This window comes from Tursiops truncatus, chromosome 1 (assembly GCF_011762595.2).
Source record: "Tursiops truncatus isolate mTurTru1 chromosome 1, mTurTru1.mat.Y, whole genome shotgun sequence".
Lineage (NCBI taxonomy): Eukaryota > Metazoa > Chordata > Mammalia > Artiodactyla > Delphinidae > Tursiops > Tursiops truncatus.
Window position 1 is genome coordinate 69,883,882 of NC_047034.1, and position 23,010 is coordinate 69,906,891.

Genomic DNA, 23,010 nt, shown 5'->3' on the forward strand with positions numbered 1-23,010 from the left:
ATATACGTATGTGCGTGTTTTATATATATACATATACACACACATTGTGATGGTTAACTTTATGTATCAATTTGGCTGGGCCACAGGGCGATTAGCTATTTGTTCAAACATTATTCTGGTTGTTTCTTTGAGGATGTTTTGGGATGAGATTAACATTTACATTGATGGACTTTGAGTGAAGCAGATTGCCCTCCACAACGTGAGTGGGCCGCGTTCAATTCAGCAGAAGGTCTGGATAGAACAAAAAAGACCAGCCTCCCCAAGCAAGGGGGAGTTCTTCAGCAGACCGCCTTCAGACTCAGACTGGAATATCCACTCTCCTCGGTCTCCAACCTGCAGCCCAGCATTCAGATTCAGGACTTACCAGACTTCATAACCACAGGACCCAATTCCTTATAAGAAATCGCCTCCTGTATATATATAAACATCCTACTGGTCCTGGTTCTCTGGAGAACCCTAATACACATATATATTTCCTAATGTTTTTAAGGTTGTTAAATGTAAAAAAGGGATTCATGCTAAACACAATCCTTTTTAACTTATTTTTCATTTAATACAATACAACTAAAATTTAGCCATATTGTTACATGTCACTATAGTAGTTCATTTTGGCTACCTTATGAGTGTCTGTTCTGTGGCTATTCTACAGTTTATTCATTCATTCTCCTGTTGATGGGCACCCGGGTTGATTTCAGTGTTTTGCTACAGAAATAATTTTTTTAAATGAAAAGAATATTAAAGTATATTTCCTCCCACTAAAAAAAAAAAGAAAGAAAATAAGGGACAAAGTGATATGGATACAGAAATTTTTGAATGTTTGTGAAAGGGAATACTGAGAAGAGCTGTGAATCTCAGGATTCTCTAAGATTGGATTAAATATAGTTGGGTAAATGGATTTTGTTGGGAGTGGGCTATTTGGATTTGGTTTGGATTTGGTTTCTCTGTTAAGAGAACAAAGTTTTCTTGGAATGCTGCTTTTGATAACGAATTGTGTGAGTTTCTTTGCCTTTAAATGATCTGTGTTTGCTTTTGAAATATTTTCACTTTGGTTAAGTGAATAAGTATTGTCTGCCAGATTCTAAAAGTTTGACCTCCAGCTACCTTTGAGATGCTTCAAAGTAACCCTGAGGCATCTCAGAGAAATATTAAATTAACTATGATTACCTGGTATGTTAAATTACAGGGAAAGCATTGTCAAATGAATGATAAGCCTTCTCCAGTTATACTGTATGGATAAATGTTATTAATACAGATATTCTAAAAATTACATGAAATTCCTAAAAATCTGGTATGTCCTGATAAAATGTTACCAGTCATAATTCTGGTTATTGTAACCAAGTTTCTTTACTGATTACATCATAATCAGGTGTTTAACCATGACTTTTATATCTTTCTGTCATTTAAAGACAGTTATTGTTGTATTCTGATGCTTTTGCCAAAGTGCTTTACCTTCAAGAAGATTCACTTCTTGAAATTTCCTTCAAGAAGGAAATTTTGACAAGTACAAGTCTCTGATAAATTTCAGATTATACCACTGAACTGGGTAAGAAATTACAGAATCCTGATAGAAAACCTGGTGGCTTCATAAAAAGTTAACAGAAGGATTAGTTACTGAGTGAACTGGTGAATATAGGTATAATGTTTATGGGTTTTTGTCTGGAATATTACTGGTTTTGATCTATATTTTTCAGATATAGGGAAGCCCTTCCCCTCAAGCTACTATGACTTAACAGCAATTGGGTAAATTACACCTCTATGTTTAGAATCGAAATGCTATTCTTTTCTCTCTGCCTGGTCTCTCCAGAAATAGGAGAGTCTCAGGTTCTGAGGAGGCTTATCAAGTGAATGGGAAAAACTATCTCCTGGCATGTGCAAGAATTTTGATATTTTGGAGACCTCTAGAAAAGAGAAGTCCACTGAGGCAGAATCTGATGGCAGGACTTTGTCATGGATTTCCTGGCCTTGAGAGGCCTATTGTGGGAATTCAGTCTGAGACTCCTGAGGAGTTCCACCAAAGCCAGTGTGGAGGAGCCTATGTGGTCAATAGACTGGACTTATTTTGGAAACAAATTAGTCTTGATTCGGCTGTGTTTGTTGGAGATGAGGGTAATTAGGGAGAAAAATATTATGTTTCAATAGATATTAAATTCTAGTTCTGTTAATGCTGTTGTGTTAAGCACACTTTTGCCTTAATATTCAGGAGGACAAGAAAATTACCTAACAGAGTTATCACAGAGTATAACTACTCATGATATATGACACTGCTTGCTTTAAGTCTATTGCTAAAAGCACATGTACAAATGCTTGTGTGACAAATGGGTGTAATAGATTATATATATATATATATATATATATATATATATAGCCTCTAAAATGATTCCCTATTAACATACCTCTGAGCTTGTTCACAATATCTGATCAGTTTTCCCCCGATATGAAAAACTAGGCAGATATAAAGGAGGCCTAGCACCCCAGCTGCTTGCTGGTGCAAGCAGCTGACTCACCCCAGCATTGAGGAATGGATATTTTGATCATCAAAGTTTTCTACTGAAAGATTTACAATCAAAAGTTAAAATGATGGAAGAATCTGCACACATTGAAGTATGGGGAAATCATTCTGGCTTATACATGGTGTAACTTAAACTTTACTGACCAAAGTGGCCTGTTTTGTGAACTTTCAGATATGCATTGTACACCTACTTTGGCCATTGAGGATAAAAGTACATTTGAAAGTCAAAATAGAGTAACCATGGTTCAGACATCCAAGGTAATACTAGGTGGCCATTGTGGATGTGACCTCAGATATGTTCCTGGGTTGCTGAATTTTCTGAGCTGTGTCAGACTAGGGGACACCACTAACCATTCTCAAAGCAATGTCTGCTGGCAGCTAGAAGCTGCAGCCTTACATTTTCAAGGTTTCCTCTTGTAACAATTAAATTTTTAGACAATAAGATTCTGTAGATTAGATGTTGGCATAAAAAAAGGAGACTGTGTAGTGGCCAATAGCTCCTATTGTGTATATGTTAATACAACACCAGAAGTTAAAACCTACTTAAATAAAAGACTGGCTATCTGGCTACAAGTCTCCCCAAGGTGCTGGGTCCAGATAGGTTTCAGGTTTATTCTCCTGATTTCCTCGGGGAATGATATCTGTTTTCTCTCTTAAAGTTAGTTTGAATTGGGTCGGTTGCATCAAACTGGCAGACCAAGGGATTGAGGTTTTAATCATACCAGACTCAGATCCAGGACTTGGAACTTAGGGATATTTATAATTTGGTGTACCTTCCCAAAACTGAGGCAGGACTATGCCCCATTTCAGCAGGAAGTACCCAGAGTGGTTGTCCTCATGTTCTCTGAAAGATTTGGGGAAGGTTGAAAGACAAGGTGGGATTGAAACCAAGTCCCCCTACACCTGAGTTTCTCTGCTGAGTTTATGATTAACCTCTATACCCAATATGTTATTCCCTTTCTTATCCAGCACCTGTTCTCCTCAAGATTGAGAAATATCAAAGAAAAGGGGGATTGAAACTGAGCAGGACCCTGGGCCTCCTGGACATGAAAGCCTTTCTGGCCCCCAATTCTTGTTTGTAGAAATTACGTTTCATTCAGCTCCTTGACCCTCGATGAATTCCAGAAAACAGATTCAAACAGTTGTTAATCAGGGAAAGGATAGAATGCAGAAACAAAGGAGGAGCAAGCAAGAAACAATAAGGCAGCCTTGGGAAAGGGTCCTGGTTCCTCCTCAAGAAATATACATAAAAATATCTTTAAGTTCTTCTGCAAGCCCCCACCCACCCATGTGGAGGATGGCAACTTCAGACTGAGCACAAGATTTCTGGAACACTGCCCTGTTACCTCACCACTGAACAGAAGAAAGTCACACACCCTGCACCCCAAATTTTGCCTGTAAAAACTTTCCCCAAAAAACCATCAGGTAGTTTGGGGTTTTTGAGCATGAGCCACCCATTCTCCTTGCTTGGCCCTACATAAATCTTTCTCTGCTCCAAACTCTGACGTTTCAGTTTGTTTGGCCTCACTGTGCATCAGGCACACAAACTTGTGTTCTGTAACACTACTGGTATATGACCTTCTTTTCAGTAGTTCTTGACCTTTGGAGCTGCCACTACTGGCAGAGAGTTCCTAAAACATTTGGAATTTCCTAACTTTTGAAAGCAATCAAGATATCTTTTGTTAGTTAATGAAGTGACTTTGGAAACCCCCTATATAACCTAAGGATGGGTGCTGGTTGTCAGTGGAGACAATCATGTGATTGGAGGGGTGGAACTTCCAGTCCCACCCTCTGACATCCAGGGAGGTAAGAGGGACTAGCAGTTGAATTGAACCCTATAACCAATGATTTGATCAATTTACCTATGTAATGAAGTCTCCAAAAATAACCCAAAAGAATGGTGCTTGAAGAGCTTTCAGTTTGGTGAACACATTGAGGTCAGGAGAACAGCACGATTAGAGTCACATGGAAGTGCCGCCACCTTACCCCATTTCTTGCCCTTTGCATCTCATCCATCAGGCTCTTAACTATCCTTTTATAACAGGTGATCTAATAAGTAAATGTTTCTCTAAATTCTGTAAGCCACTCTAGAAAATTAATTAAATCTAAGAAGGAGGTCAAGGGAACCTCCAATCTATTTGTGACTGGCAAGTCTGATTGCCCCCTACAGTCTTGTAGGTCTGAACCCTTAAACTGTGGAATCTGATGCTATATCCAGGTAGATAGTGTCAGAATTGAATTGAATTATAGGACACCCAAGCTGGTCCAAAGTGTTGCTTCTTGGATGTGTGAGGAAACCCCCTCCCTCACACATTGGAACTGGGTGAACAGAGTCCTTATATCACAACAGAATAAATGCAAAGAGAGTAGAAGGAAGGAGATAATAAAGAAAATGATACAATCATAGAAATAACCAACAACTCAAAACATAGTTTTTGAAAAAATTTATAAAATTGATAATCTCCTGTCAAGATCAGAGAGAGAAAACAAAGAAAAGAGAGAGAACCGATTTCTAAGATCTGGTTAAAAAAGGCCGGGTACATAATTATGAACCCTATAGACATTAACATGATAAAAAGAAGATATTATGCACAAGCCAACAGTAAATTAGAACTCTGAACAACTTGGACAAATCCTTTAAAAACACAACTTACCAAAGAGGACACAAAGAAATAGACAATTTGAAAAGAGTTATCTTTATTTATTTATTTTTTATAAATTTATTTATTTTATTTTGTTTACTTTTATTTTTTTGGCTGCATTGGGTCTTTGTTGCTGCATGTGGGCTTTTCTCTGGTTGCCACCAGCAGGGGCTACTCTTCATTGTGGTGCACAGGCTTCTCATTGTGGTGGCTTCTCTTCTTGGGAGCATGGGCTCTAGGCACGTGGGCTTCAGTAGTTGTGGCACACGGGCTCAGTAGTTGTGGCTCGTGGGCTCTAGAGAACAGGCTCAGTAGTTGTGGCGTACGAGATTAGTTGCTCCGCAGCATGTGGGATCTTCCTGTACCAGGGCTCGTACCTGTATCTCCTGCATTGGCAGGCAGATTCATAACCACTGCACCACCAGGGAAGCCCCATTATTTTTATTTTTAAAAATTATCTGTGAAATTTAAAACTCCCTCCCCCCAAAAAACTTCCCAACACATGTCTTCACTACTGAATTTTACCAAATATTTATTTTAAAAATAAATACATAACAGAAATTCTCCTAGAGAACAAAAACAGAAGAAAGATTTCTTGACTTGTTTTAGGAGGTTAAAAACCCTCAAAATACCAAAGAAATTATAAGAACTAAAAAACATTATAAACAAAATATTAGCAAACTGAATCCACATAATACTTTATGAACAAGACAGATAAGTTGCAGAAACACAATTTTGTTTTACCATTTGAGATTCAATAAGTGTGACTCACAACATTAAAGGGAAAACAAAATATGTAAAAGATTTTGTCATTTCATGATAAGCCCTAATGAAATTCAGTAGCCATCCATAATAATAATGATAATAAAAAACATTTAGCAACTTTGAAAGTGTTCTTAATCTAATAAAAAGTATACATGAAACACTTGCAGCAATTATCATAACTAATATTCTCTTGAATAATTCTTATCCAATACAAGTAAAAAGATGAGAATGTCAGATGTCAATTCTATTCAACAGTGTACTGCTGTTCACAACAAGTGCCATTGAGCAAGAAAATGCAATAAAAGAGATCATGAGGATTGAAAAGAAACAACTGGAATTTTCATACTTAGAGCTGTCATGAGAGTATGCATAGAAAATCCAAAAGGACCTACAGATAAAATATTAAACTTAATAAGTTAATTTAACACGGATACTGGAAACAAGGACAAAATATCTTTTAACATATTTCTATAGATTAGCAAAAACCACACAAACACATACACATGCACACAACTCTCATATAAAAAGAGTTGAAAAGCCCTTATATTCTGAGACTGAAGATCTGTTTTTGAAAGTCAATCATCCAGAGGTCATAGTTAAAGTCATGGGTAAATTAAGGTTTTCCAAGGTAAGGACACAGAGGAAAATCACAAGTCCAAGAAACCACCTTTGAGGGATGATGACTTGGGGGAGGGAGGAGAATAAGAAGAGTAAAGAAAACAAGGAAAGGCATAATAAGAATGTAGAAAAACTGTTACAAGACATCAGAAAGCATAGTAATATCAGAATTTTTAAGCAAGTAAATATTCTAACTCAGTTCTTTTAAAAGGAAAAATGAGGGCTTCCCTGGTGGCACAGTGGTTGAGGGTCCGCCTGCCGATGCAGGGGACACGGGTTCGTGCCCCGGTCCGGGAAGATCCCACATGCCGCGGAGCGGCTGGGCCCGTGAGCCGTGGCCGCTGAGCCTGCGCGTCCGGAGCCTGTGCTCCGCAACGGGAGAGGCCACAACAGTGAGAGGCCCACGTACGGCAAAAATGAAATCTGCTGTGCTCATATAACTAAAATATCCAGAGGTAGGTCAGTCTCCACATGTGGTCTTTGGCTCTGTTATCATTCTGTTCTATTTGTGAACTTCATTCCTGGGCCAGCTTTACCTATGGAACAAAATTCTATAGCAACTTGGAGGTTTGAAGGCATCATACCCCCAAGACAGAGTCCCTCCTTCCTCAACCACCAAATATAAACTATTGCTTTATTTAAGTGGGATCACCAATTATTCCAACTAAGTGCTGAGGGAGGAGGTGAAATTCTGTTCATTATCTTAGACTTTGGTTCTCATCTGGGGTCAATTTTGCCCCCGAGGGACATTTGGAAATGTCTGAAAATATATTTGGTTATTGTAACTGGGGAGGTACCACTGGCACCCAGTGAGTAGTGGCCATGGATGCTGCTAAAAATCCTGCAGTGCATTGAACAACCCTCCATAACAAAGAATTATGCAGCCCAACACGGGATATAATAGAAGCAGTCGACTGTTCTTCTGATATTTTGGCTTTGCTTAATGATGGATCATTGTTTTGTGAGGAGATGGAAAAACCCTCAGATTCATCCTTTACTTTGTGTTTGACACATTCCCCTTTACCTTCGACCTCAGAACCCACAACTGATCCTCAAGCTAGTTTATCTCCAGTATCTGAAAGCACCCTCAGCATTGCTATTGGCAGTTCTGTTATCAATGGTTTGCCTACTTATAATGGGCTTTCAATAGATAGATTTGGTATAAATCTTCCTTCACCTGAACATTCAAATACAATTGATGTATGTAACACTGTTGACATAAAAACTGAGGATCTGTCTGACAGTTTACCACCTGTCTGTGACACGGTAGCCACTGACTTATGCTCCACAGGCATTGATATTTGCAGTTTCAGTGAAGATATAAAACCTGGTGACTCTTTGTTACTGAGTGTTGAGGAAGTACTCCGCAGCTTAGAAACTGTTTCAAACGCAGAAGTCTGTTGCCCTAATTTGCAGCCTAACTTGGAAGCCACTGTATCCAAGGGACCTTTTCTGCAGCTTTCTTCCCAGTCTCTCAGCCATAATGTTTTTATGTCCACCAGTCCTGCACTTCATGGGTTATCATGTACAGCAGCAACTCCGAAGTAGCAAAATTGAATAGAAAACGATCCAGATCAGAAAGCGACAGTGAGAAAGTTCAGCCACTTCCAATTTTTACCATTATCCGAGGCCCAACATTGGGGGCATCTGCTCCTGTGACAGTGAAACGGGAGAGCAAAATTTCTCTTCAACCTATAGCAACTGTTCCCAATGGAGGCACAACACCCAAAATCAGCAAAACTGTACTTTTATCTGCTAAAAGCATGAAAAAGAGTCATGAACATGGATCCAAGAAATCTCACTCTAAAACCAAGCCAGGTATTCTTAAAAAAGACAAAACAGTAAAGGAAAAGATTCCTAGTCATCATTTTATGCCAGGAAGTCCTACCAAGACTGTGTATAAAAAGCCCCAGGAAAAGAAAGGGTGTAAATGTGGGCGTGCTACTCAAAATCCAAGTGTTCTTACATGCCACGGCCAACGCTGCCCTTGCTACTCTAACCGCAAAGCCTGCTTAGATTGTATATGTCGTGGCTGCCAAAACTCCTATATGGCCAATGGGGAGAAGAAGCTGGAGGCATTTGCTGTGCCAGAAAAGGCCTTGGAGCAGACCAGGCTCACTTTGGGCATTAACGTGACTAGCATTGCTGTGCGCAATGCTAGTACCAGCACCAGTGTAATTAATGTCACAGGGTCCCCAGTAACAACGTTTTCAGCTGCCAGTACACATGATGATAAAAGTTTGGATGAAGCTATAGACATGAGATTCGACTGTTAAATCAGTGGGTCTTTAAACCTACCTCTGGTAGGGAAATAGCTACAGTTTTACGGCAGCTATGGTTTCGTTGGTTTAACTTGCCGGAGCTCCTGCATATAGATCACTTGTATCAAGTGTTTTCATTGCTAAGTTATAAGTGTTAGTGTCGGGGAAATAGTTTGCAGATAATGGAGGAGTAACCCTACAACTATATGTCCTTAGTTCTTACAGAACCTCATAGTTTGAGAACAAATGCTGATGCAACTGATTTATACAAAACGAACTTTGGCAAGGAAAATAACATTAACCTCACTGTTTATGGTCATGCTTTGTGCATAATCAAAGTTTATGATTAAATGTAAGGAAGCGGTATCTAGTCAGTCCATAAAGATTGTGCTCATATTTTGTGAAAAAGTAGCCAGTAGTTTGTTCAGGAGACTCAGTGCTACCTTCAGATGCCATTGATGTTTCTCCTGTTGAAAAGCTGATGTGTCCAGCTCAACCTTTGTGCTGACATAATACCATTTCTAATCATGAAAATTGGCTACTGGTGTATGTAGCAGTTCTTAAATCAGCAGTATTATGAAAGAAAAATTGCCCCTCATTAGAATGTTGAAGAAATCTGTCTTTTAAAAGTGAACAAACTGAAATTCTGTCAGACTGCAGATGTTTTTAGCTGTTTATGCCACAAAACTCTTCTGAGTTGATCCCCATTTTTAGTTAAGTCTGACTCATTTCTAGGGAAAAAAACAAATCCTTCACTTTGAGCAATGTTCTAATTAGATAAATGAAGTGGAGAAGAACAGTTCTATTCTGAAGGTAATTGAATTTAGACTATGGTATGTGACAGAATTTTTTAAAAAATTATTTAAATGTTTTATTTAGAAATTGGGATTTATTTAAAATAATTTTAGAATAATGCTCCAAAAGTTACTCAGATTTATGCATTATACCTATTGCCATTGGCCACTTCAAAGTGATTTTCGTTTCCTCTGTTTGCCACAGACTTTATTTTGAATATGCTTTTTTCTTTCTTTCCTGTTTTTTTTTTTTAGGGTGCTATTCATTGTGGAGACTTCTTTATAGAGGCCTAATAAAAATGCCTTTTTATGAAGCCTGTGCGTTTAGTTGGGTTTGAAGCTAGGAGGATATTCTTTAGAATACTCTTTTGCATGTAAAGCACAAACTATGTTTCAGTTTAAATGCACTTCTTCCCTGTAATTTTTATGGGGGAGATAAGTGAGTCACAACATTCTGTTGAAGGGAAATCTAGTCAGTTGCTTGAAAGAGCCCAGCCCAAATAAAACAAGGACTGACTAGGTTGTAAAGAAATGACCTTATGATTTAAAAGAAGAGTTGCTGCTTTGACAGTGCTTATTTAAAGAAAAATACTGCTGGAAAATTTTCAGTTTCTACTACGTTCACCATCTCTCCTGAGATCTGACATATGTTGAAGTTATGCTTTGATTTGGCACACAGCATGTTCAATGATGGTTACTCACCTAGTACAAGACATGGAGAAGAAACCTTTGGACACAGAGCAGATGACACCTTCTGTTTTGTAGTGTATCCTGGTGTCATTTTCTGTGAATGTGGTCAGGTAGAGTTGTTTTTGTTGTTGTTGTTGGGTTTGTTTTTTTTTTTTTTTTGTCTCTTTTGGTGGGTGGGGGTGGGCTAAAGCCATAGGAAGAAAAATGTGATGTATGTGTCCAGTATGTACTATTTTGTTTTTGTTTTGCGAGAAGAGTTGAACTATTTTTGATAACAAGAGTAAATGGTGGAAAATGAAAAAAAAAAAAAAAAAAAGAATTATGCAGCCCAAAGTGTCAACAGTCCAAAGCCTGAGAAATCTTTAGACAAGAGTTTCTTAAAATTAAATGTTCATCTGAATAACCTAAAAGACTAATTAAAACACAGCATTCTAGTTCCCATTCCAGGATTTTCTGACTCAGTAAGTCTAGAGTGGGGCCTGAAAATGTCTTCATCTAACAAGCTCACAGGTACTACTCCTGCTGGTGGTCCATAGTCAACACTCCATGAAACACTCTAATCAGGGCCCTGGCCTATAGCTGAAGGTGCAGTGAAGCATAGGACAGCATGTTGGCTCTATAAGATGAGTTGGAGTTTAATGCATCCTGGAGAAATAAACAGCCGTGCTAATGCAGAGAGAAAAAACTATGTCTTCAGTCATTTCCTACCCTGCCCAAATCCTAAAGTCCATGTTGTTCTAAAATGTCCAGGTGGGAGAACTGCTTCCAGTACCCCTGGCTTCCGAAAAATTCCGCTTGCTCTGACCTCCCTTCCTAAGTCCTTCAAAAAATATACCCAGACCTTGCCTGCGCCTGCCCGGAGCCAGCGGTCCTCCACGCACCCCACATCCAGGGAGACGCGCTGCACACCAGCGAAGCGGACATGGGCAGAGCGATGGTGGCCAGGCTCGGACTGGGGCTGCTGCTTCTGACACTGCTCTTACCTACGCAGATTTATTCAAATCAAACAACTGTTGTAACACCTTCAAGAAACTCCTCCCAGCATACCTCAGCTGCCCCCAATCCAGTGAATGCCACCACCAAGGCAAATGACTGTGCTCTGCAGTCAACAGCCAGTCTCTTGGTGATCTCGCTCTCCCTTCTACATCTCTATTGTTAAGAGATTCAGGCCAAGAAACATCTATACTTCTCCATCCTCTAAACCCAATTCAGATGGCATCCAGACATCCTGTGTGACAAAGGAAAAAAAAAACAGGTCTTCATTGAATTAATCTGCTAGTTCCACACCTTATTTTATTGACAGAAACTGCTGGGGATCCCAAATTTGATTGGTTTGAAGAGCATGTGAAGGGTTTGACTAGATGATGCATGCTAATATTAAACCTGCTGGAGTTTCCTATACAAGATGAAGAGAGACAACATCCAAAATTAGTTAAGAGATGATTTCCTTAAATGTGGCTTAAGAAGTATGGACACATAAAACTCTACCTTGAAAGAATAGATTTTATCTTACGTAGAGATAAAGAATGAGATGTAGAACAGAGATTCAGTTTTCATTTGGCTCATTAAATTTATAAGGCCATAAAACAATGAGGTAAAACAGAAAGCTTCTGTGATTCTATTTATATGTACATTAGAAGGAACTTCCAGGTGCTACTGTAAATCCTCAATGTGTTGTTTCAGCAGTACTAATTTAATGCTGATGTACCCTAGAGAAAGTTTTATGTTAAGCTATCACTGTTCTCTTGGGAACTGAAATCTTCCCCTTGGGGATTGGGTTTGACATTGCATTTGAATTTTTATATAGTCATTGATATGTACCAGGGCAATGATGGATTGGAATCTACCCCAAATCCAAGCATAATGAGTACATTTTGCTTCTATACTTATCAACTATTCTTATTCAAAAAGAGCACTAGATTCATTTAGCTAAACAGATAACAAAGAGTAGAATTATATTGATCTCAACTAATTTCAAAATGCTTTTTATTTCTGCATAATGTCGAATACTTTTTACAGTTTAAAAAATGATCTGTTTTGAAGGTAAGATTGACAAATCTTGAAATTAAAAAAGCAAATATGTGAAGGAGCTAAACTATACATCAAATATATTTGGCAAGGGAAGACTGGAAGCTTGCTTACATGAAATTCAGAAAAACTTTTATACTCTTTTCTGTAAATACTTTTTTTAAAACTGAATAGCCACATTTGGAACACTTTCTGTTATCAATCAATATTTTTAGATAGTTAGAACCTGGTCCTAAGCCTAAAGTGGGCTTGATTTTGGAAAGTAAATCTTTTCACAACTGCCTTGATGCACGGAAACCTTTTTAAAAATAGACACTCCCTAAGTCTTTTGTTCGCATGATCACACACTGATGCTTAGATGTTCCAAAATCTAATATGGCCACAATAGTCTTGATAACCAAAGTCATTTTTTTCCATCTTTAGAAATCTACACTGGAACAACCATATCCAGCAGATCTCAAGCTACTATGTGTGTGAACGAACCTTCTCTTTTGTTTCATACCTGAATGCTGTACATCTATTTTGGATTGTATATTGTGTTTGTGTATTTGTGCTTTGGTTCATAGTAACTTCTCATGTTATGGAATTGATTTGCATTAAACACAAACAGTAAAATAAAATTTATATATATATATGTGTGTGTGTATATATATATATATATATATATGTGTGTGTGTGTGTGTATATATATATATATATATATATATATATATATATATACCCAAATTCTCCCCTCTTCCGCTTCCTATTCTTTTAATTAAATGAGTTTGGATTTTTTTAATGAGGTTTCTAGGAAACTGTGGAATAAGCAAAAGAATCAATAAACATAAAGTCAACAATGTAACTGACTTGATAAACCACAGATATCAAAGTCCCAGAGAGCAAGAAAAGCCCTCTTGACTCTTTGCTTGAACATTTAACTACCCATCTGCACTATTACTCCTCACCCATCCTGCCTCTCATGCATTCTCACTGGAAAATGAGAAACAGGATCCTTTTCTGATTAATCTTTATATGTAAACTATAGTTATAATATGGGCAGAAGTGGTTTTCTCCAGAGGAGCTCAGGGCAGAAACAAGGAGAGCGTGATATTTTTTGCTATGTGAGAATATCTCAATAAGAGGAAAATCTAGAATATCAACTAAAGAGGAAAAAAAGGAAGGAGATAATTTTGAAAAAAAAAAAAAAGACCATTAACGTGGCAGTTATAGCAACTTAGATTATTTTATTAAACAAACACATAGGCAAGTGAGCGATCTTGCCTGGGATCCATCTAGAGCAAACCTTTCTCTCAAGGAACTTATAAGTAGAAAGAAAAGAAAAACAAAAAGAACTGCAATGTTGTGGGTACAGAGTAATGTGGATCTCAGCATGACACCACACAAGGGAGGGTTACTTCCACTGTAGCACTAAAGAAGGCCTCCTAGAGAAAGAAGCTGCTCAGCTGGCCCTCATGGTTAGAAAATCATCCAAGCAGAGACAGAGATATTATGTTAAAATAGTTCAGCATCTCTGCAAATACAATTATCTCGGCATAATTATAGTTAGCTCACTTTAACAAATGATATTTCAGCAGAATCACAACAAAAGAGTTCAAATAAGAAGCCAAAGGGATGTCACTGTTAAGTCATGGACATCATTTCACTTATTCCGAGGTATATTCTTTCTCACCTCACATCTATGAAATCTGAGTGGCTCCTACTATTGATATTGTCTCATAATAACAATTTTTAATTATTTTTCTGCTAGTGTATAAATTGTGATTTAATCTTACAAACTATGGGCACTCTGATTTGTCCAAATCTGATGATTATTTGATGAAATATGATGAGATTGACTCCTGGGCTGACAGAGTTTCTGGACTCCTGGTTACTGATCCCAAATGGAAATGGAGACATGGTGAGGGCTCATGAGATACTCTGAAAGGACCTGTTAAGATCACAAGCAAAAAATTGTTCTACATAAGAGATATTTGTACACCATGTTCATAGCAGCATTATTCACAATAGCCAAAAGGTAGAATCAACCCAAATGTCCATTGACAGATGAACGGATAAACAAAACAGCCTTAAAAAGAAAAGAAATTCTAATATATACCACCACATGAATGAATTATAAGGACATTATGCTAAATGGAATAACCAGTCACAAAAAGACAAATAGTGATGATTCCATTTATATGAGGTACCTAGAGTAATCAGATTCATATAGACAGAAAGTAGCATGGTGGTTGCCAGGGACTAGGGGAGCAAGGAATGGGGAATGTGGTTTAATGGGCCGAGTTTTAGTTTACAAGATAAAAAAAGGTCTAGAGATAGGTTGCACAAAATGTGAATGTACTTAATACTACTAAACTGTATGTTTAAAAATGGCTAATGCAGTAAGTTTTTAACTCATGTATATGTTACCACAATTTTTTAAAAATAGATTTATCAGGACTTCCCTGGTGGCGCAGTGGATAAGACTCTGTGTTCCCAATGCAGCAGGCCTGGGTCAATCCCTGGTCAGGGAACTGGATCCCACACGCATGCCACAACTAAGAGTTTGTATGTCACAACTAAGGAGCCCATGAGCCGTAACTGGGGAGCCCACCTGCCTCAATTAAGGAATCCACGTGCTGCAACTAAGGGGTCCTCCTGCTGCAACTAAGACCCGGCACAATCAAATAAAAAAATAAATATTTTTTAAAAATAGATTTACCTAAAGATGGGAGTGGGGAAGAAAGGGGAAAGGGTCTGCTGGAAATACTGAGGCTAAAATATGTAATAGATAAAATGGAGGGAAACAGTGAGAGGATGGACAAAAAAGAAAGATTAAAAAGGAAAACTCACCTGCGCCTCAAAAACCGTAATGCAAGACATATCAAAAGGACCAAGGAGGGCACTAATATTGCCAAAAATATCAAGCTGACGGAGGTGGGGTGACCTGGCAATTGGGAGAGGACACAGGGATGTCACTTCAAACCCATTCTCTAGTTCTCCTGGCTTTGTTACCCACCCGAGTGTCAGCACCACCACTATCAGCTTCTGATGCATAGGCATCTGTGATTCTCTCTCTCATATTCCTGGATATCATATATTCACAGCCACCCTTTGTCTCTCCCTCTTACCCCATCCCACCCAGTCTATAAGTCCTTCATTCTTATCTCTTCTATACCTTAGATCATCTATTTTCATTCCTCTTGGAACTGTAGTCCCAGGAATAAATCTCAACCTCTGTCTCTCTGTCTCTTTTTCTCTCTCTGACTCTCTGTCTCTCTCTCTCTCCTTCCCTCTCTCCATTCCTTTCTCCCCCCCCTGTCCCTCCCTATCTCATCCATCAAATCCCTCCATTTTCCCAGTCCCCTCCTCTGTGCTTGAGGACCATCTCCTCCCATTCCCAGCTGGGCCCCAGTCCTTCCTCACCCCAGTAGACGATGATGTCCTGGTCTCCTAGACTGCTGTGCTTCACTCGGCAACTCAGGCCAGTCTCCTCCCCAGCCGTCACATCCAGGGTTACTCGGAGATACCATGTCCCATCAGCGTTGGGCACAGTATCACCTTGCCGAGTGCCAGACTGCTTCTGCTCGCCCCTCATCCACATCACCCACACAGGTTTCGGGTAGAATCCTGAGACATGGCACACCAGCAGCAGACGGCCAGGCCCAGGACTGGGGTCACTGGACAGCCAGGCCTCGGGCTTCACTGGGGCAGGAAGAGGCAGGGAGACTGTCAGATTATGACTCTAATCTAGAGCATAGGCATTCAGAAACCCACAGGTTTGGACAGTGACCTCTTCTACTCTTAGGGGAATCAAATCATTTATTGATTAAGCCCCTCTCTCCTTAGGTACCTCCTACTCTTGAATTCAAAGAAGGTGGCAGGACATGAAATAGAAAAGTCTTATGAAGAGAAAAGAACTAACCTTGCCTCTGTAGTTCGGCCTTCCCTGCATCGAGGACACCAAGGAGAAACCGAGGGCAGGTGTCTGAGAGGAGCGTCTCTATGATACCCTGGATGCCTTTGTACTGAGAGGCGAATGCACAGAACTGCTGCGCCCTGCTGCCGCCCTCTGGGGCAGGTGCACATGAATGATTCTTAAAGCTCGCGAAATCCAGTCCTCCTAAAGCTCCCCTCAAAAAGCTTCCTATGGACTTCCCAGAATGCAACTCACAGCCTCCTATGCACTGGATCACAAAGGGGTCTGGATACAAGGAAAACAGGGACAAAGTTACTAAAAAGCAAACAAGAAAGAAAGTTATGGGGAAAGGACGTGGGGCTTTGGATTTGGGGGGTGGGAGAAAGGTCTGAGATGTGAGATGACTCAAAAACTAATTGCAGTATTCAGAGCCTTTCCAGAAAGAAGAGCATTGGGGAAAGGTATGCATGTCATAAATGGTGGGGACGGTCTGCTGTAAGGCTGTAGGGTGGGCATGAGGGGAGAAGGGGAGCAGCTTGTGATGGACTCAGGAGTACAGCATCCCAGGGTGAAGGGGAGAGTTACACTGAGAGAAGGGATCAGGCAGGAGATGCTTGAGGAGACGGATTGGAGGAGGAGGAAGTCACACTTCAGTTCACTCAGGCACAGAGTAGAGAATTGAGGGCTTTGTCCTTGGGGTTAGAGAGAAGCCAGTTATGCACAAACAAACCAGGAGATGGTTACAAAGGGGGATCTTCATTTATCACACAGGGGTGCAAGAAACAGGAAGAATCTGGGATACTTGTTGGAGGTGTGGAGTCAGAGTTGGAGACTACTCTGGAGAAGTGTGTGCATGCAGTTGGGTAAAGTGGGAGGATGGAACCAAGATCCAAGAGAGTAATAGCCTTAACCAGGAGAGAGAAAAACCACTGGGAATCTCCCCGGAGCAGAGGACTGTACTCACATTCAGTCTGGACTTTACTGACATAGTCCTGCAGTTCCTTGGTCAATCCAATGAAGTAGGCTTGGAATAGGTCCTCCAGCTCAATCAACTCCTCATTACTGAAGTTGCCCTTTGACCAGGGCTTCAGGAAAATGGCTTTGCCCGAGTCATTGTCCCAGCCATGAATCTGAAAATCATCCAACCAGCCTGAGACTTTATATTGTGCCCAGGTGCCATTGGCAATGGTAAAAGTCTGGATACTACGGTAAGAGGTTGGCCCCTGGAAGGCTGTGGGTGGTGGAAGGATAAGAAGAGTGAGGAGAAAGAAAGAATCAGGATGAAATGATAAAGAACCCAGAGTCTGAACAACAACACAGAGCCTAAGACATTTTCCTGCCCCAAGGCTTCTAGCTCCATCCCCAACCTCCAGAATGGGGGGAGAGGGCTGGAGACACGAGGGCCCTGACCCTTAGTGATAGGTGCAGCATGCTTTCATCCAGACCCCCTGCACCTGTTCTGGGAGCTTCCAGAGTTCCTCTTACCATCCTCATTTTCACCACCTGGGACGATAACTGCTAGCAATAGAAGTGGCAGAAGCAGCATTTCATTGGGAACTTCTGACCCTCAGAGGTGCTGTTTGATCTCTAATTTCAGCAAACCTTTTTCTCAGTACTCTATAGTGACTTCCTCTCTCTTCCAACTGACAAATCTCTTCCTCACCCACACTGCACGTCACAGAAATACTGTGTCTTCTACAGCTCTGTCCTCCCACTCTGCCTCTCATTTCCGCTCCAGCCCTTGACTTGCAGATTTTTTTTAAAGTCTCTGGCTTCCAGCTGTTCTCCTTGACCTCAGCTTTCTTCATATTTATTACTTCGGAAAAGCTCCCGTGTGATGTTAAAAGGTTATCTCACCTCCCCAATCCTTTATTTCCACATCTGTTAAATAAGAGGGTAATATTAAACAATTGCTCTGCTTCCAGTCTCTTTTAATCCAGAAGAATTCCTTTGGTTTATACACCCAACTGGACCTCCCTCCTCACTGCCCCTTTCCTCTGGCACTTTGCCATTACCTCTTCCCAACGTTCTCAATGGCCCCTCTTTCTTATCTCATCCCTCTTACCTAGTCTCTCTAACCCACATTATGGTTTCTGAGTGTGGGTGTGTGTTGACAATCATTTACATGCATGCAAAGCATTTAAATCACTGCTTTATCGTATTTGATTCTGGGACCCAAATGCCAAATGCTTTCATCCTATGTGACCCAGGTCACTGCCACAAGCCCTTATTCGTGCAACGCAATCCAAACCCTCTCCCCATCTGTTCAGCACTCTGGTTCAGAATTGCTATAAAAATGTACACCTGATCATGTCAAGCTGATGCTTAAAATATTTCAATTACTTTCATGAAAAATAATCCAAACTCCTACTATGTATGTCAATTTTATATAAAAAGGCTCATATAGATATATCATTCTACAAGAAAAAGGGTGGGGGAGGTGAAAGGAGTGGGATCTGTGAAAAGGGAAACTGACAAGACAATTTGTACCAGTGAACACTTATGAACATAAATGCAAGAGTCTGAAATCTGTATGACATGCAATAGAGAGAGAAGGAGATGGTTATATAGGCCCTCTAGACACACAGAACCCCCAAAGAATAATCTGAGATGGGTGGGACATCCTCTGATTAGAATCCAGCCTGGCTGAGGGTCCTGGCTGTCCTGGGGGAGCCCAGTGCTCTTCCTCTGTCACCAGCCTTCCCCAAGCTCCCTCTTCTCACCCCATTGGTGCTCAGGCCACAGGCATCCTCATGCTTGCCTTTCCCTGGGCTCTTACCTGGCCCTCCCCCAAGCTCACCTCAGTGGGTGGTTTTCCTGCTAGAGAGCACTGTCCTCAGCACTCCAGTGTCCTGTCCCTGCCCCAGTGTCACACTCTACCCCCTCATCCCCTCTCTGCCAGCAGAAACCTCACCCTCTGCACACTTCCCTATTCTAGAAACCCCACTGCCTTCCACAACACGCCTTTTACTTGGCCTTTCATTTCCCCATTAGCTCGTCTTCAAGCTATTCTCTCCACTTTCTGGCTCCCAGCAGCAGTCCCTGCCTCTGTCCTGTGTCCTCCCCCATCTCACACCTACAGCAGTAGGAAGGGTCCCACCCTGAGATCTAGGGTAAATCACTTACTAGAATGCATTGATCACTGCCCTAGGTCTCAATTTCTCCCACTGCAAAATGATTGGACTAAAAGACCTTGACATTCTCCAATTCTGCTTCAACTTTAACATTCTTTGACTTGGTCTGTGTTCACATTCGTTTTTATTTACATAGTCTTTTCTTTCTGTGCCTCCTGGGCCTCATTTCTTACTTTTCTATGGCTCCATAATGTTCTCTATTTACCCTTAATCTGAGTCCCCAAGGTCTCATCTCTATTTTGTCACCACTCCTCCCTAATTTATCCATTCATTCTAAGTGCTGCTCACCACCTTGGCTAAATTTTGAAACAGAAAGCATTGCCTTATCATTAGACCGTTAGATTTCTTTGTGTAAATATATGAACAACAGGCAAGATGCTTTTTTTTTTTTTTTTTTGCAAAATATAAGCCAAGAAATGAACAAGAAAAAACTACCACAAGACAGCGATATGCCAGGTAAGCTATAGTTTTATAAATTATTTATACATGTATATGCTGACCTTACAAGATGATAAGAAAGTCTTCAAGAAGCAAATCAAATAAGACATTGAAAACAAGAGAGGGAAATAGAAGCTTCCCAGGGCATTGTCGAGGGTTGGTTCCCAAGGCTTTTGTCTACAGTAGCCACATGGGTGAAGAGGTAATGTCTTGAGATCACCCCCCCCACCAAAAAAAAAAAATGCAGGTTGTCATGAGACTTTCTACTACACCCTCAGTGAAACTGGACCAGAAAAAAAAATCCATCCAACTGAACAGGGAAATAACAAGGAATGTTATGGTTGCCTTATGCTCTGCCTAGGAATTTTTTAAATTATTCTTATGAAATTTCTTAATCACAGGTTTGCCTCACATGAGTTTGGCATTGAAAATATTCTAATTAATTTGGAATGCCCAATCCAAGAAATTAATATCAAAAAAGTGGTTCCAGGAGAGGAGGCATGAATAGGTAGGGCACAGAGGATTTTTAGGATGGTGAAAATACTCTATATGATATTATAATGATGGATATATGCCACTCTATATTTGCCCAAACCCACAGAATACATAAAGTTTTTTTCTCAGCAATCAGTAAAAAAGAAAAACAATTCTGATCAACTTATGCTGGACAACAGACTGGATTATCTTTCCATGTTCTCTAAATAAAATGATCATTTTTAAATTATTTCTCTGGATGATGTATTATTTCTAGAATTTTTTATCTAGCTTTTTATCTAGCTTTTATCTAGCTTTTTTTAAATTGAAGTATAGTTGATGTACAATTTTATATAAATTACAGGCATACAGCATACTGATTCACAATTTTTATAGGTTACACTCCATTTATAGTTATTATAAAATATTGGCTATATTCTCTGTGTTGTACAATATATCCTTGTTTGTCAGCTTTTTAAAAATTGAAATTTACTGTCACTTCTGTTGTGTCTTTTAAATATTAAGTATCTGACATAAATCACAGCAAGATCCTTTTGACCCACCTCCTAGAGAAATGGAAATAAAAACAAAAATAAACAAATGGGACCTAATGAAACTTCAAAGCTTTTGCACAGCAAAGGAAACCATAAACAAGACCAAAAGACAACCCTCAGAATGGGAGAAAATATTTGCAACTGAAGCAACTGACAAAGGATTAATCTCCAAAATTTATAAGCAGCTCATGCAGCTCAATAACAAAAAAAACAAACAACCCAATCCAAAACTGGGCAGAAGATCTAAATAGACATTTCTCCAAAGAAGATATACAGACTGCCAACAAACACATGAAAGAATGCTCAACATCATTAATCATTAGAGAAATGCAAATCAAAACTACAATGAGATATCATCTCACACCAGTCAGAATGGCCATCATCAAAAAATCTAGAAACAATAAATGCTGGAGAGGGTGTGGAGAAAAGGGAACACTCTTGCACTGCTGGTGGGAATATGAATTGGTTCAGCCACTATGGAGAACAGTATGGAGGTTCCTTAAAAAACTACAAATAGAACTACCATATGACCCAGCAATCCCACTACTGGGCATATACCCTGAGAAAACCAAAATTCAAAAAGAGTCATGTACCAAAATGTTCATTGCAACTCTATTTACAATAGCCCGGAGATGGAAACAACCTAAGTGCCCATCATCGGATGAATGGATAAAGAAGATGTGGCACATATATACAATGGAATATTACTCAGCCATAAAAAGAAACGAAATTGAGCTATTTGTAATGAGGTGGATAGACCTAGAGTCTGTCAGAGTGAAGTAAGTCAGAAAGAAAAAGACAAATACCGTATGCTAACACATATATATGGAATTTAAGAAAAAAAAAATGTCATGAAGAACCTAGGGGTAAGGCAGGAATAAAGACACAGACGTCCTAGAGAACGGACTTGAGGTTATGGGGAGGGGGAAGGGTGAGCTGTGACAGGGCGAGAGAGAGTCATGGACATATACACACTAACAAACGTAGTAAGGTAGATAGCTAGTGAGAAGCAGCCGCATGGCACAGGGATATTGGCTTGGTGCTTTGTGACAGCCTGGAGGGGTGGGATAGGGAGGGTGGGAGGGAGGGAGACGCAAGAGGGAAGAGATATGGGAACATATGTATATGTATAAGTGATTCACTTTGTTACAAAGCAGAAACTAACACACTATTGTAAAGCAATTATACCCCAATAAAGATGTTAAAAAAAAAAAAAAGAAAATTAGGGACAGTTAGTGATCTTGGAAACACTGTTAGGCTTTAACTGTTTTCCAAGTAGAGTACTGTAACTGTAATCATTGAACCTAAAGAAGTGAGAGAAGTTAGATGATCATATTAATCCTTCATCTAATCCTCACTGAGAGCTGAGAGTATTCCTGCTTTGGAATATTTTGTTAAGTGTCTATGTCCTACCTTAGTGGTGCATTCTGTAATTTAATAGTCTCTTAAGTCCCTTAAGTGTTTTCACATGGTAGACACAATTGGTATAGTTGCCTAATATTTGGCATTGCTACAGCAGTCTGTCTGGGCTACCTGTCCACCTGCTTTGGGGGAACCAGTTCTCTTCCACTCCTAGACATTAGTGGATTTTAATAGCTGGGTGTAGTCATGGAAAGAGTAACTGTGGGCATACCCTGAGATACACTCCCTAAGGAGTAGCATCAGAGGCTTCACACTGTCAGGGAATATAAAGTTTACTAAAATAATCCAGCCAGTCCAAATAAACAAGCAAATAACAATAACAGACTCCAGAGAGGGAGACCATTACCTGTATTATGTAATCCTCCTTCCCAGACATCATGATTGATTCAGGGAAAAATACCCAAGCAGGACCCCAGAAAGCCATCCCTTGTATGTTTTATAATGGGAGATATTGGATAATATTTCTCTCCTCTCTGTGAAGATTTGAAGATGTGACCTTAGGCTGCTGGCAGTCATGCCCCCTATCCTACACAGAAACTGCCTGCAATGGGAGAGAACAAAGCCAACATGGAAGAGAGAAAGAGAACAAGAGGCAAAGAGTAAGGGGTAAGATCAAGAGAGAGAATGCATATGAGAAACAGCTGGGCAGACAGACTGACTCACCTGATTCTAGGTATTCTGAAGGCCAGCTTTAGTGCCTCTCCTCTTGTGGTATAGTTATATAAGCACTTAACGTCTCCTTTTTTTTCTTTTACATGAACTAATTAGAATTGGGGTTCTATT

General features: G+C 39.9%; 2 protein-coding genes and 1 pseudogene across 3 annotated transcripts; 2 read left to right on the forward strand and 1 right to left on the reverse strand.

Moving 5' to 3' along the window:
• The first annotated feature begins 1,931 nt into the window (after positions 1-1,931).
• Positions 1,932-8,887, forward strand: LOC117312382 (E3 ubiquitin-protein ligase MSL2-like). The gene is given in 3 exon segments (XM_033856803.2): positions 1,932-2,106; positions 7,409-8,077; positions 8,080-8,887. Coding segments are annotated over 3 exon segments (1,575 nt in total). The 3' UTR covers positions 8,811-8,887.
• A 2,314-nt stretch (positions 8,888-11,201) lies between these two features.
• LOC141279440 (signal transducer CD24 pseudogene) lies at positions 11,202-11,526 on the forward strand (annotated as a pseudogene).
• Positions 11,527-13,513: 1,987 nt separating this feature from the next.
• Positions 13,514-17,850, reverse strand: LOC101336002 (T-cell surface glycoprotein CD1b-2). Of its 2 annotated transcripts, none has more exons than XM_004327934.4 (6): positions 17,691-17,850; positions 17,170-17,436; positions 16,212-16,490; positions 15,713-15,991; positions 15,140-15,233; positions 13,514-14,237 (listed from the first exon to the last, which is right to left on the reverse strand). In XM_004327934.4, exons 1-6 carry the CDS (start codon positions 17,749-17,751, stop codon positions 14,216-14,218), a joined length of 1,002 nt encoding a protein of 333 aa, XP_004327982.2. In that variant the 5' UTR covers positions 17,752-17,850; the 3' UTR covers positions 13,514-14,215. The 2 variants fall into 2 exon arrangements, with proteins under 2 accessions (XP_004327982.2, XP_019788494.1); XM_019932935.3 differs by having other exon boundaries at positions 17,170-17,335; positions 17,691-17,805.
• Positions 17,851-23,010: the final 5,160 nt, after the last annotated feature.

Coding starts and splice junctions, on each gene's coding strand:
- LOC101336002 (XM_004327934.4), bottom strand. CDS start 17,751: ATGCTGCTTCTGCCACTTCTATTGCTAGCAGTTATCGTCCCAGGTGGT. Junction 15,234..15,712: donor GGACATCATCGTCTACTGGG/GTGAGGAAGGAC, acceptor CCCAATTGCCAG/GTCACCCCACCTCCGTCAGC. Junction 14,238..15,139: donor TTACGGTTTTTGAGGCGCAG/GTGAGTTTTCCT, acceptor TGATCTTAACAG/GTCCTTTCAGAGTATCTCAT.